This window comes from Rutidosis leptorrhynchoides, chromosome 3 (assembly GCF_046630445.1).
Source record: "Rutidosis leptorrhynchoides isolate AG116_Rl617_1_P2 chromosome 3, CSIRO_AGI_Rlap_v1, whole genome shotgun sequence".
Classification (NCBI taxonomy): Eukaryota; Viridiplantae; Streptophyta; class Magnoliopsida; order Asterales; family Asteraceae; genus Rutidosis; species Rutidosis leptorrhynchoides.
Window position 1 is genome coordinate 190,906,466 of NC_092335.1, and position 16,068 is coordinate 190,922,533.

Here is a 16,068-nt window from a genome sequence, read left to right on the forward strand (position 1 = left end):
GCTGAATAAATGCCCTAATCACCAGCTAGAATGGTCAGCTCAAATCTGTACCTTCTACAATGGTCTTACGGTAAATCATAGGACGACGATCGACGCAGCAGCTCAAGGGAATCTGATGAACCAAACCGCAGACGAAGCATGAGAATTGCTCGAGAACATGACAATGCATCATCATGACTGGAACAGTGGTGAAACAACTTCATCATCTGCCTCACTCTCTGCACTTAACAATCAAACAGAGGCCATCAAATCCCTCACGGATAAGATGGAATCTCTCGCTAAACAACTCAGAGAATTGAAGACGCAGCCGCAACAGGTCAACCATGCTCAGGCTTGTATGAATTGTACCAACCCACAACCCACTGAAGAATATCAAGTTGAGTACGAAAACCCTGACGGTTCAGTCTTTACGTTCAATACCCAGCTCGCCCACCAAATCCCGGATTCAATCTACAACCTAGGGTTAATCAATTTCAACGAAGCAAGCAGCCTTTTCGTTATCGCTACCCACCTTATTCAGCCCAACAATCTCAATTGTCCTACGATCAACCACTTTCACTCACTGGTCCACCAGTCGAGGAAAATTCCCCTACCACCCAGATTACAAAAGCAACCAACCCCACTCTCGGAGCTGATGATCAGTTGACTCAGTTCATTCAAGGACAACAACAGCTAAATCAGTGAACTACAGCTATACAAGATCAGACAGAGATACTAATGAGAAATCAATTGGCTCTGCTCAAAAGTCTGAAAACGCAGCGCGGATAGTTATCACAACGTCTTGAAACCCGACCACAGGGAAGGTTACCCGGTAATACTATCCAAAATCCCCATATACAGGAAGCTAAGCAAATGGATTCTGTAATCCCAGAGGAAGAACCACGGAGAAGGTCAGCTAGGCTCAAGAACAAATTAACATATACTCAGAAGCTGACCCCTGCAACTCCAGTTCATGTACCTTATCCTGGAAGACTACAGGAGGAACCATCCAAGCTTGATTCCTTCAAACTTGATGGAAGATTCCTGGACACTATGTCCAAAGTCCCTAACCAGAAGAGATACATCTGAAGGCTTCTCTCTACAAAGGAGAGGATGCCAGGTTCTAACAAAATTTCCCCGAGTGAAGAATGATCTGCATTACTCAGAAACTCTCTACCACCAAAGCTAGAAGATACGGGCCGATTCATTTTCCCGTGTTCAGTCTATCAATATGGAACCATTCATGCGCTAGCAGATTTAGGAGCAAGTATCAACCTAATCCCCTACTCTCTCTACAAGAGATTAGAGTTAGGAGAATTGTCACCAACTAAAATGACAATCTAACTTGCCGATCACACAATTCGATATCCTAAGGGCATAGTTGAGAACATCTTGGTGAAAGTCGACAAATTCTTGTATCCTACGGATTTCATAGTAATGGATATTAAGGAAGACCTACACACACCAGTAGTGTTAGGAAGGCCTTTCATGAATACGGCTAGGACTGTCATTGATGTGTACAATCAAACCATGATCTTGCGATCATATGGGGAGAGGGTTACCTTCAAAATTGACCGACCCACCGATCTTTCTGGACAGGTAGAGATGTTTGCTATTTTCACCAGACGGATCACTTCCGATGACGAGTCTTCACCACCAGCCAATGATATCGAGATGGGTGTCGAATCAGAGTCTGTAGACGACCCAAAAATGGAAGAAGAGGATCCCAGCGAAGAGGAGGAATCTGAAGAGGAAGAGGAAATGGAAGACGTAAAAGAAACTGCGATAATACCCTCTCTAAGCATTAAGCGTCACGAAGAATTAATGAGGCTTGAGACGAAAGATCACGGTTTAATCATTCGTCTCAAGAAGAAGACTGACAAGGTTGCGGTTAAAGATATAGGAAATGACCCTGTAAGTGTCAAAGTGGAGAATCAGAATACTGAAGAAACCCGTTCATCGGATGGATCCTCAGAAGAACACTATGCTGATGATGACGAGGAAGAGCAACATGAAGACATTCTAGATAACTCACACTCTCCAACCGAACCAGATCTAGAGGAGCCGGACTCTTCTTCAGATCGGATTCCGGTCATATCTACACACGCATACATGATTACCTTCATCAATGATACCGATGAATTTGAAGATATTCTCGAAGCCATCTGTAAATCAACAATTGATTTCACGCTACGCTTAACGAAACGAATTATGGCTATCTGAGAAGAATACAACCTCTATCTCCAAAGAGAAAACAATGATGTTGAAATCCTAGAAGAACGCATTCAAGACTTTATCAACACTCTTCACGATCATATCTACCGTGAAGAAAGGCAACGAGAGCACTCAGTGGTTCGCACTATTCTTACGACAAGATTCTGTCGAGATCAGAAGATCATTTACTCTAAGGTTTACAACGCCTTAGCCGGATCTGCACTTCCGTTCTTAGCAAACCAACGAGCACTACTGACTCTCATCCGGAAGCACATGGATCTTTCCATCAGATGCCCGACTTATCACTCTGATTTGCAAATGATCGAGGATATTCACAGCTTTTTCGCTCTCTTGGAAAGAGATAATTTCGAAAGCACACTAGACAGGCTAGTGATTTACGTAACAATTGATCTCCATGCTGATCTGATTATAAAAGAGTTACGAGACGCAATTATAGAGGAAGTAAAGCGCAACAATCCGTTCTCTCATCTTGAACCAGATCGAGTCAACATTGCCACCTATGTTACGAAGCAGATATCACGTATTTTCCACGAATCCATAGATCCAAGTTTCACATTCAAAGCCGGATGTCGGGAGATATACTCAAAGACGGTGACATTGATGCTCGGGTCAGGATTGCTTTTCACTTCTTTTCAGCTTCGTCTTTTAACGAATCTGTGCAAAGATACAGACTCTTACTATAGAGATCACCATTCCGAAGATTTCGAGATTCTAAAGATACAGTTTCTAGCATTGTTTGAAGACCTTCGAATTGAGCATCCCATCAAAGAAACAATCACCACCAGCATTGCTTCTATGATTAACATTCATGGGTCAACCGGCAGAGCCGTGGATCATATTCGCATCGGAATTCAAGACTTATCACGAGCCGAAACTGCGCACTACTTATCTTTCAGAAGATCTTCAAGAGAAGTACTGGATCTTCTACCACTATTGGTCCGATACTTTCTCAGGATTTACCCACCAAGACTCACATTCCCTCGAGAAGACCAAGATTACAATCATCAGCGAGGAATGTTCGCTTTTTAAGGCATCACTACGGTCGAGCCAACGACCTTAAACAAAAGCGCTTCTCGGGAGGCAACCCGTGCAATAAAGTACGCAAGGATTGAAAGTAGAATAGAAGAATAAAGGATGACAAATGAGCCGATCAGTAAAGGACGCAAGGATTGAAAGCCAGCCAGTATCATCACAAGCAACATCTGCTAGGGGTACTTCTTTCTTCCCGCTACTAGCTCAAAATTTAAACTATGCCACATCCTAGCTTATCACTAAGTGTGGGATCCCAACCCAATTATACACTAGACAAATATTCCCAAAATCTTCAACTAAAAGCTCCTAATTGTGGGATACACTAGGAACATTGAGGACAATGTTCGTCTAAGTGTGGGATATTGGTATAATCTTTTTATGCTGTATTAAAATAACCCATTACGAAGATTCCAAGTTCTTAAGCCAAATTTCAAAATTTTTAACAAGAGAAAGCCTTTTCAAAAAAGTACTTTTGAAAACCTAAAATGTTTGTAAATAAAAGTAAGGCTTAAGTTGGGTAGAAATCTTGTTAGGATGAACCAAATCTCTAATAGAGCATTGCATGACTAAGGCATTATCGACCTAAATTGATTATGTTGAGGCACCCAAATAAGACCAGCATTCATCTTTAATGCTTCACTATTTTCCTTGAGAGTGCCGATGTCTGTGCTCAGAATCAGAACTTGCTTTAGATATACATTTCCAAAGCAGCGAAACGTGATTCGGTTATAATCAAAAGAGCTAGCCAATTGTCAAAAATAAGCCTTTCGCACCTCCACTACTTCTACTCCACCACCACATTCACATCATGTTTACTATCACTAGAAAAATCCAGAAAATGAGATTCCTTCCGAAAATCTGATGTTATGAACCTCTCAAGTATCACGGCAATGGTCTTGAAAAAGTTTACCGGCAAAAAAGTTTCTCGAGATGAAATCTCCTATATATATATATATATATATATATATATATATATATATATATATATATATATATATATATATATATATATATATATATATATATATATATATATATTTCAAAGTTCTGAAAAAGGAGCGGAACTTATAAAAGAGAAACGCCGAAGAAAAACTTGACCGAAAATGATTATCAAATGAAGAAAAGTTCAAAAGTGCTTCTCAAACATTTCAGCCCTCCTATCTATCCGAATAAAAGTCTGCATAAAGACTATATTACCCTTTCTCTCACCCCTCAAAAACAACTTCACTACCACTCCAAAATTCCTTTCCATCACTGACAAATGACCTAGAAGCTGAGATTACTAGCGTTCTCACATTAGTATCAAGGATTTGAGTCTTTATCAAGCCTATGATGATGGGGCAGCATGACTGGCTATGAGTAAATTTATTTCTTAGATCTATAGGGAAACCTAGACACTTGTGTGATTTGAGTGACCTGTGAAAGCTAGCCTATGTCATGTAACCTCCTCGCATGCTTGCAGAGATAGTTTCAATCATAACGTAGGTGACTCACCTTACTTTTCGCTCTTATAATAAAAAGCAAACCGCTTAGGCTATTAGAAAAGAAACTCTAAAAAGATTTCTTAAGGTAAAATGAGAGTTTGCTTGAGGACAAGCAAAGTCTGAGTGTGGAATATTTGATATCGGCTAAAAAGTCACGTTTTCACCCCGGTATTAAGGCCCTAAAACAAGAAAGATTCGTACTTTATCGGCAAAATACCCACTTCGTCGGTTAGAATTGAAGAACAAGTAATTACGAAGACGGTGCAAAAAGAGTCAAGAGAATCGGTGCTAAAATGAAGATTCTAAAGCAAAAACGGTTAAAGACAAGAAATCAAGTTACGATCCAAGAATTTCAGCTGACCAGGCAAGCCAAACGACCTTCCAAATGACCTGCCAAACAGCTTCCCTAGCTCACAAATGGCCTGCCAAACGGCCAGAATAAACGACCCCTGCAAACGGCTTACCTTGGCAAACGGCCCCTGCCAACGGTCTGCCAAACGGCCTGGCATCCGTTTGCAGGCAAAATCCAAGCTTATTTAAATGGTCTTTGTCATTCATTCCAACAAACACTTCAATTCACTTCTTTCTCTCTCTTGTACAATATTAGTCATACTTTCAAGGTCTTCGACTCTGTGCGGGAAACCTTGTACCCGGAGAAGAACGCCGAAGATTTTATTAGGAGCGGTCTGGATTTTGAAGTTGTCACTTTTGTATTCGGAACTCGTTTAATCTACTGGTACCTCTATCCCTTATCTTTATATAATGTCTTCTATCATGATGTTCTGTGATATTGTTGCTATGATTAGCGAGTAGTTATCTTTAGTGTATATTATGATGTAAGCAGTTATAATGCCAAAATAATGTTATGGTTTGTGTATGTTGTTGAAATGCTTTTCGATTATACTTTAAACTCAATCACTTTTCCAACTAATAGAACGTAGTTATTGGCTCTGTTATTGGGAAGTCGCGAACCCCGATTCAGAGTACACTATCTGTGTCACCCATTGGTAAGAGAAGTCTATCGGATACAACATAAGATCGACTGAGGCACACCGGTTGTAGTAAGTCTATCAAGCTTTGGATTCCGACTGAGGACTCTTTCATAGTGAAACATCTGACTAGACCCTTAGTACATTGTCGATCCCAGACCATGCTAGTGTAGTCACCAAGCATATAAACTTCGTACGTGCATGCTGAAGCACAGCGGTTGTTGTAAGCTGTACCTCTGCTAAGTAAGGCCATGGAACCCGGTCAATGTTGATTAGTACACTGCACCATAACGCGGTCTCAAGCATTGCACTCCGCTTGAGGGATTCTTAGTTAATTAAGGAACTGTTTGTTTAGACACATAAAGGATTGGACCATTAGGATAACCGAACGTGTTCATGGAAGTCAACTTGACTTGGCCATGGTGTTCTTTATGGTTGAACTCTTTTTAAGGGCATAACTATCTTTTAAAACCAATCCTTAACGAAAGCATTGAAACACATCACGTCTCTCGGATATGGTAAACCATGTATTCTATTATGCTAAAGAAAGTTTAGACCTTTGTGGAATGTTAATACGTCACCCAACCGAGTTGCTCAATTGGATTAGCCGTCTGAACGTGTACGCCTGTAGTCAGACTGCACGGGCGTCGAGGGTAAGGGACGTTACTGTCTATTCAGAATCTTTAAGCCTATCACATTACTCAGTGACATGTCTTACGACAGGGGCATTTAGGATCAGTGTAATGAATACAAGGACTCTGCCTATTCATGAGCCAGCATTCCATAATCTCGACAGAAGAACTGATGAAATCATAGTATGCACTTGCTTTAACCTTATCTCAATTACGAATTTTATCGCATTTACTTTATCTGTCTTATAAATTAGAAAATCCCAAAAATTAGGTAACCACTACTCCTTCATAACTATCTTAAGCTTTAATATAGGTTCAATTCTACTGATATCTTAAAAATATGACTCTAGGTCGTACTTCCTTTACTCATAATAAGGAGTAGTACGATTTAGGCCCCGCAAAATATAAATTTAAAATAGTACCCCCTCTTGGTGGTTGATTCTGACGTGTTACGACCTAACGACACCGCACAAATAAAACCGTCCGTTTTGGCCGTATCAGCTAGCGATGAGCCCAAGTCTTGGTGTCGTTATTTATATCTTGCAGAGTTTTGGTACAACACCGCGCATCAGATTTCGATTGGGATGACACCTTTTCAAGCACTTTATGGTCGCTCACCTCATAATATTCCTTTATATTTAGCATGCTCTTCATCAATGGCATCTCATAGCCAATTTGATGAAGCGGTTTTTCCATTCCAAGGAAATTCACCCTCCGTTGATCCAGCAAGTTTGGTATTTTTGGATTACATGGATGCAGCAGCTCCTATTCGGCCTTCAAGTTCACCTGACAGTATAGTTTCCAGCTCATCTATTCCACCTGCTACAACTGCATCAATATTAGAAACTTTGTCTCCTGCCTGTTCGTGCACACTTTTTCATGACAATGATATGCAATGACAATCCATTCATGTAAATGGTTCTGATGTGCCTTCATCTGCCACTGCTGATCACCCACTTTCACAATCTGATCATGCCCGTGATCCTGTTGTGCCTAATTTCAGATCATCCACTGTCACTACCGGGCATCCTATGCTTACACGTTATAAGGTTGGTATTTTTTAACCAAGACATTTCGTTGATCTAGCTCAGCTTGCTTCTTCTGGCCTTCATCAAGCCTTGTTTCTCACACTGAACCACGTGGATTCAAAACTGCTTCTAAAGATCCGGGTTGGTTAAAAGCTATGAGAGATGAGATGCATGCGCTCCAAAATAATCAAACATGAGAACTTATACCGCGACCAAAGCATGGAAACATTATTGGGTCCAAATGGGATTTTCGCACCAAGTTCAAATCAGATGGCTCCATTGATCGACTAAAAGCGCATCTAGTTGCGCAAGGCTTTACCCAAGCACCTGGTATTGATTACTCATTCACCTTCAGCCCTGTTGTCAAAGCTTCAACTGTTCGCATTGTGTTATCTCTTGCCACACTTCATAGATGGCCTCTTCATCAACTTGATGTTAACAACGCATTTCTTAATGGCCATCTTACTGAGACAGTATTAATGGAACAACCTCCAGGATTTGTCAAACAAAGAGTCTCCCTCGTCAATTATTATACTATATATCTAATTGAGATAGTCTAAATGAATAGTACTATTTGGACTATCTCAATCCCACACTAAGGCCCCCAAAGTTTATCCAACGTACGAATCGGCCCCCTCTCCAAAATACTATTTGGACTATCTCAATCTCACACTAAGGACCTCAAACTTTATTCAAAGTACGAATCGGCCCCTCTCCAATTTTACTAAAAAAAACCCCACACCCTCGAGAAAATACAAAACACCCCCAACCCTACCCCCTTACCCCGACCCGACTCGCCTCCCTGTTATTATAACTATAATAATATTATATAATATATTTCTGTCCTTTCACCTTTTTTTATTTTTTTTTGTTTTCACCTTTTTTTTCCTTTTTCCAAAAAAAATCCTCAAACTTTGTTCAAAAATTAACCCCCCCCCCCCCCCCCCCCCAAAAAAAACAGGGGGTAAAGTGTAAAATAACCATTTTCATAAAAAAAAAAAAAATCTTAACTAAACTCCACCCAAATATTCAACGGGTCATATCTTCTCGCTCGCAACGAGTTAAATTTTTTCGACACCATCGTTAAACTCGAAATAATTTTAGGAACACAATGTCACTAACTATACGCAAAATGGAATCTTTTTAAAAAAACGCTAAATATTTGAGGTACTTTTCATACACGTTGATTTTGCGTTAAATTTTTAAAAGTTGACAATTCCATAGCGAAACGCGGAGATGCACATAGCACATATATTGTTAATTTAAAATAACATTTAAATCTTTGACGGATTATACCTTTTAGTTCGACTCGAGTTGCGCTTCAACGGCATCATCATTAGCCACGAAATAATTTTACAAACTAAACGCACTAAAATACATTGAAAACCGAACCCCCAGCGCGAAGCGAGGGTTCGTAAACTAGTTTGAATCATTTCGTTCTAAGCTACGTGTTGGTCCACCACCAGTTCGCTTGAGGGGGGGTATTAGTGATATTACGTAATTACATGGTCATATACTTGGAGAACAAGTCGGTTGTATATTTAGAATTTATATTGTATCCATATTTATTTGTAATTACCCCTATATATTAATCACATATCAATCCTACCAAATGTGTGGAGATTTATTTTTCTATATGGTATCAGAGCTTAGGTGAGCGGTTTTACAAAGAGATCGAGTCAGGCCCCTATGTGTGTGCCGCCATCTCTACAGCAAGTCCGAGTCAGGCCCCCATGTGTGTGCCGTCGTCGCTACAATCGTTCCACGCCTCGATGTGAGGGGGCATGTTGGGAAGTTATCCCACATCGGTCACGGACAAAAACAAATGGATGCATATAAGTTTAAGGGGAAGTCCCTCTATCACCAATTGGTTTTAGAAAATGATGGACTCTTGAACTTATATGTTGGACATGTTGTTGGGCTATATGATTAATTAATTCTGTCGGCATCCATTGACTCTACCCTAATCGTCCATCATCAACTTTTAGATCAATTAAAGAATAATTTACAAGCTGCCAGAACACGCATGGTTAATCAAGCCAATAAGCATCGTCAGGATATTCAGTTTGAAGTTGGGGAATGGGTATATGTTCGTCTACGTATCTATCGACAAGTCACAGTCGCTGCCCGACATTCTCACAAATTATCTAAGCGCTACTTTGGTCCATTTAAGATTCTTCGTCGCATTGGTAAGGTTGCCTACCAGTTGAAGCTTCCCACTACGAGTCGTATACATCCCGTTTTTCATGTTTCACTCCTCCGAAGATGCCATGGAGATCCTCAGATTAATCGAGCTCCGTTACCAACCATTGTTAATGAAGATCTTCCTGTATTGGAACCGGCTGCTATCTTGGGTCACCGTACACATGGAAGTGTTCCTCAGGCTCTAGTTGCATGGCAGGGTTGTACTTCAAGCGAAGCCACTTGGGAAAACATTCACGATCTTAAGGATTTATTTCCAGAATTTGTGACGGCCAACCTTGAGGACAAGGTGGATTTTACAGAAGGGGGCATTGATAGTGGACCAGCCCATAATACTACATCTATCAGGCCCACTCGTACAAAGATTACTCCGGCCCGTTATTTGAATTGATGAGTTACGGCCCAGTTTGCAGTCCACCTCTTATTTACTGTTAGTTTGGAGTTGCACTTGGAATAAGTCAAGTCTATGCGTGAGATTGAGGGAGTCTACCGATGATCCACATGTTTAGGCGACATGCTTGCATACAATCACGTTTCCCTTATTTTTAGTTCCATTATTCTAGTTAGTGTTGGTAGTGGTAGTGCATGTTTGTTTCCAGTTACCAGTTTCCATTCTAGTATAAATTGTAATTGTTTTGAGTTTAAGGAATATATCAGAAAATTGCTCCAAAGCTTGTCTCTTCCCTTCTTGTTTTCTTGGGAGTTTAGCCAACTCGAATCAGCTTCTATCAACAACCAGCTCTACCATTTAACACACAATGATATAGAGCTTCTTGCTTTTGGTATGTTTAGGTGAAAATCCTATTAAAAATCTTTACAATGATTGAAATTTTCTCCTGTTTAATAATAATATTTAGATTCAAATATGTTATGTTTACCTTTTTTATCTTTAGTTAAGTTGTTCAAAGATTTGGTGCGCACTGTTGTTTTAAGCATGGCATCATGAAGTTTAAGCATTGTACATATTATCATCACAATATATTCTACTTGCCGTTTAACAACGTTTTCCATGCTTTCTTTTTGTATTCAAAAGGCATTGTACAATAAGTTTTTAATGTGTACATACAAAAAAAAAATAGCTTTTATGCTTTACTGAATTAATTTTAGGTGACAAAATGGAAAAGAAGCGGGTTTTGTATGCCAGTAGGAATGGATGTACGTCACAATGATAGTGTTATCTGATACGGTAATCTTTGCTAACTTGAGGTGTTTTGTAGGTTTATACGGATTTGGTTGCAATGGTTGTGGTGTTGCCTTTTCACAGTGATATACTACATGTAACTTAACAATCAGACAAATCAGCATAATAGCACAAACGCATTAACTAACATCACAAAAACATCCAATACCGGTAAAACCACATGACCCAGAACAATCAAAAAGTGCCACCACATCAGTATGCTTCGAAACAACTCAAACCACAAAGAGATCGTTGTTTCAAGAAACCGGAAAGTACCAAAAATATGAAAACTCATCAAGAGATCGTTGTTTCGAGAAACCGGAAAGTACCAAAAATATGAAAACTCATCATACATACATTAGCCCATTTCCAGATAATCATGTACCAGTTTGATACATATCAAGAAGGAATGGAGCACAAAAGAAGAAAGAATAGCGTAAATACAAAGGTTTGGGAAAAAAAAAGTATGTACAACTAATGATGTAATCCAATGTAGGTTTAAAAACAACACTTCAACGACAATGTAATGTAATGCTACACTTATACAATGTTGCGTACAACATCAGGTTTCAAGTAATAAGCTTTGGTTGGTAAACATAAAAAGTAGAGCTTATGAAAATAATAAGCTCTGGAAAATAATAAGCTCTTATGAAAAAAAGTATAGCTTATGAATTGAAAAATAAACTCCAACTAGTTTACCAAACACTTACAGAAAATAATAAGCTCCAGCTACCAGCTTCAAAAATAAGCTCCAGCTCTAGTCCATAAGCTCCATCTCTAGCTAGTTTCATCCAAACACACAGGCTGTGTTTGGCGTATGAGCTTATTGAAGCTTATGGGAGCTTATAGGAGCTTATAGGAGCTTGAGCTTATGATTATAATAAGCTTCAAGTAATAAGCTTTGTTTGGTAGATATAAAAAGTAGAGTTTATGAAAATCATAAGCTTTGAAAAAATAAGCTACTTCTAGTAGCTTATGAAAAAAAGTGTAGCTTATGAATTGAAAAATAAGCTCCAACTAGTTTACCAAACACTTACTTTGGGTGTGTTTGGACGAAAGTAGCTGGAGCTGGAGCTTATAGCTGGAGCTAGAGCTTATGAGCAGGAGCTGGAGCTTATTTTTGAAGATGGTAGCTGGAGCTTATTATTTTTTATAAATGTTTAGTAAACTAGCTGGAGCTTATTTTTCAGTTCATAAGCTCTACTTTTTTTTCATAAGCTACTAGCTGGAGCTGGAGCTTATAGATGGAGCTGGAGATTATGAGCAGGAGCTGGAGTTGGAGCTTATTTTTGAAGATGGTAGCTGGAGCTTATTATTTTTTATAAATTTTTGGTAAACTAGCTGAAGCTTATTTTTCAGTTCATAAGCTCTACTTTTTTTCATAAGCTACTACAAGTAGCTTATTTTTTCAAAGCTTATGATTTTCATAAGCTCTACTTTTTTTGTCTACCAAACGAAACTTATGACTTGAAGCTTATTAAAATCATAAGCTCAAGCTCTCATAAGATTCTATAAGCTCCAATAAGCTACGCGTCAAACACACAAGTAGCTTATTTTTTTCAGAGCTTATGATTTTCATAAGCTCTACTTTTTTTGTCTACCAAACGAAGCTTATGACTTGAAGCTTATTAAAATCATAAGCTCAAGCTCTCATAAGCTTCCATAAGCTCCAATAAGCTACGCGCCAAACACACCCAAAAAATAATAAGCTCCAGCTACCAGCTTCAAAAATAAGCTCCAGCTCCAGAACTAGTTCATAAGCTCCATCTCCAGCTACAAGCTCCAGCTCTAGCTAGTTTCATCCAAACACACCCTTAACCAATTATATGGTACAAAACGCTGTAATATTACTTGGGCCATCAGAAACGTTTTTAATAGTGTACTGAGCACCAGACGACATTGTTGTAAAAAAAAAAACCCCAATCACTCCATTTTTAAAAACAATGTGGTTGATTTTTCAAAATCCGTTTAATTAATTTGTCAACGCCGGTTAATCGATCAAAATAGAATTTTTTGATCATAGTCGGCTGAAGCCAAAATTGATCAACATTTTATCATGATATTAAATTAGGATTTTAGAGTTTTTGAATAAAATGAACGATTTTATGCTAAAGTTTATGTTTATGTATATGTTTGTGATTTTCTTCTATATTTACCCATATAATTATTTGTTATTTAAATGTATAAAAAGTACGATCCGATTAATCCTCAAATTGTCGATTACTCTTTTCAAAGTCCCGACTGATTACTCCCGAATAGCGAATTATGCAACCTTGCCAGTTGCCAGCAAGTAAGCACGCCACAACGGGCGGGGCACAATTCCCTCGTTAGATAAAAATAACATCTTAAAGAGAATGATACCGCCTTCAAAAAGATGATAAAATATGTATACTTTTGACGATATAATTAATCCAGGCCAAAAACGTGGAATAATCCAACGGTAATGTGTTGAGCGGAAGCTTAAACGTCAATGAGTGTATTCCATTCGTGCCGATTGGTTGAACATGCAGAGTCAATTAGCCCCTAAAAGGTCTAGTCGCATTGTTAGTAAATATTATTGTTCATGTGCACGAAAATAGCGATTGCAGAGATATTAAAAGATAGATTATTTTAATTTTTATAAATTCGACATGCTAAAATTCATTGTTTAACATATCGAACCGAGGGACTTGATCATATATGCAAATGTGCATATGTATATAGCGCATAATAAATGTGCGCTTATGAAATTTAGGGGAAGCACAAAAAAATAAGGCGGTCTATGCTAGTGTGAGAACAGTACAAATAAGAATGTATAAATCTCATTTGCAGGTTAGATTATGTTATGAGTAAAAAGACTTTGTACATTGAAGGTATGAAGTTCAGATTATACTCTATGGAGTATTACAAGGATTATTACTAACGGGACATGGTGATTATGCATTTTAAGATGATCTTAAAAATGATAAAAATAAGGTCCTTTAATACATCACGACAATCACTCGAATTTGTTTTAATCTCTATAATTTAAAATATGTTCAATCACCTATTGATCTACAATTTTTTACATATATTTCCACTGAAGTATCGAAAGCTGGTTATTTTTTTCTAAAAATATATGCTCGCTTTGAGATCACCCATATACAAGTGTCATGATCTATTCAAAAACACAATATACACAATCGGATTGCAAACCAACCACAACCACAAAAACACACCATTTCCACCAATAATAATTATCCACGTCATCTCCACATCTTATCCTACAGATTTCATACAATCACAAAATTCACACTATACCTCCACCATTTCTATCTCATCTTTACTCATTCCATCACCATTTTGCAACAAAAAATCCAAAAATGTCGTTCACAATCTCCACAAGCTTCTTCCAACCACTTGAAATATCAAAATCATCCCAATTCAATTCCAGATCAAAAGTTGCTACTTCCAGTCCTATTGTGTGTTCTGGAACAACAGAAGACAAAACCAAAAGTGGTGATGGAAAAGGTAATTTGAAAGCGTTGTCCGCAGCTCTTGCACTGTCGTCAATTTTGGTTTCGTCGACAGTGCCAGCGCTGCCGGCTGCCGCCGATATTTCGGGGTTGACTCCGTGTAAGGAGTCAAAGCAATTTGCTAAGAGAGAAAAACAGCAGTTGAAGAAGCTTGAAAATTCTCTTAAACTTTATGCACCTGATAGTGCTCCTGCTCTTGCTATTAAGGCTACCATGGAAAAAACTAAACGCAGGTACTATATTTAAAATTATAATATAATTCAATTACAAATCTACAATTGAAATTTACAGAGCGTGTAAGCGGGTAAACATATATGGTTTCTCTTTACGGGCTATGTTGAAGGGAGTATTTTTACTTTGAAGTAGCTTTACCGAGTTGTTCCCCTACCTTTTCGACCCATTCTCCGACCACTCAAAACATGATTCTAGTGAAGTTTGAACGTTAGACCTGACATCAACCACTAAGATATCTTAGGATCGTATCCACAAGGTGTTGGTGCACTGCTGACGTGACTTCTCATAAAGGAGGTCATCTTCGACTCTCATGTGCTACAAAATATTTCTCATGTGGTTACCCGCCCATTTTATTGGCCTCGGAGGTTTCGTCTATTCGTTTGAGCGTCACCCGAGGGGTTTTACCACACGCGATCGGGGTATGAATTCGTCGTGGGGTTTCCTCTTGAGAGGCGGTAAGACTGTAATGTTCATCCTGGAAATGATTAGGTGGGTGGATTCCGACATCGCAATCGGACATTCGTCCGTGACTCCTAGCTGCCTTCAAAAAAAGATATTTTAGGATGGTTAAATACATATAACGTGTGTTTATGTCAATTAGTTTATTGTGGATGTATTTGATGAAGTTAGATAGAAAACTGGCTCAAAATTGTTACATAGATAAAATATAGTCAAAATTGTGTATATATTACTATTAGCATAATAGTTACTTGATCCACATAGCATATGTTTAGAAGCTTAATAGATGAAACTGAAAGATGAATAATATGAAATTGTTGCTTTACACGCAGATTCGACAACTACGGAAAGCAAGGATTGTTATGTGGATCAGATGGGCTACCGCACTTGATAGTAAGCGGAGATCAAAGGCATTGGGGTGAATTCATTACTCCCGGGTTCCTGTTTTTGTACATAGCCGGATGGATTGGATGGGTTGGAAGGAGTTACTTGATTGCTATTCGCGATGATAAGAAGCCTACACAAAAAGAAATCGTCATTGATGTTCCTTTGGCTTCTCGGTTGGTATGGCGTGGTTTCAGTTGGCCCGTTGCTGCTTACCGCGAGTTCTTGAATGGTGAACTAATTGACCCAACTGTCTAACTTGTTTGTTACAAGTTTATATGTATGTAATGTTGTAAGTTTGATGTTACATTGTTTGGTGTTAAACTTTAAGGGACTGTTTCACAGCTTAATATGTACATTTTTGTTATTGATTGTGAATGTTAAATTAGTTCGAATGCCAATTGGATCTTACCTTTAAGTAAGAAAAAATCTACGTTTTATATATTGAGCAAGTGAGTGAAAAATTATACTTTCTCATCTCGAATAAAATTGTCATATAACTTTTTTATTGTATTTAAGATATAATCACTTTAACCACTCAGGCTTGCTTGAGTGGTCACCGAATTGTCCAATAAAACACACCATCCGGACTCAATTCTCGCTTATGCCAAATTGTTCAAAAAGGGTGTCTGACTAGAGGGTGTGCACAATGCGTAATTCACCCGGTACCAGGTTTCGCGCTCGGAGGGCTTGATTACCCGAGATTTTACCTTCCATGGAGAGCTAATGTGCTCGT

The 16,068-nt window shown here is 38.6% G+C and overlaps 2 protein-coding genes across 2 annotated transcripts; both read left to right on the forward strand.

Moving 5' to 3' along the window:
• Positions 1 to 9,405: 9,405 nt before the first annotated feature.
• On the forward strand, positions 9,406 to 9,972 carry LOC139900710 (uncharacterized). The gene has a single exon (XM_071883470.1). The coding sequence runs from the start codon at positions 9,406 to 9,408 to the stop codon at positions 9,970 to 9,972; it is 567 nt and encodes a 188-aa protein (XP_071739571.1).
• A 4,084-nt stretch (positions 9,973 to 14,056) lies between these two features.
• Positions 14,057 to 15,699, forward strand: LOC139897119 (photosystem I reaction center subunit III, chloroplastic). The gene is made up of 2 exons (XM_071879772.1): positions 14,057 to 14,488; positions 15,281 to 15,699. Exons 1-2 carry the CDS (start codon positions 14,103 to 14,105, stop codon positions 15,588 to 15,590), a joined length of 696 nt encoding a protein of 231 aa, XP_071735873.1. The 5' UTR covers positions 14,057 to 14,102; the 3' UTR covers positions 15,591 to 15,699.
• The last annotated feature ends 369 nt before the right edge of the window (positions 15,700 to 16,068 follow it).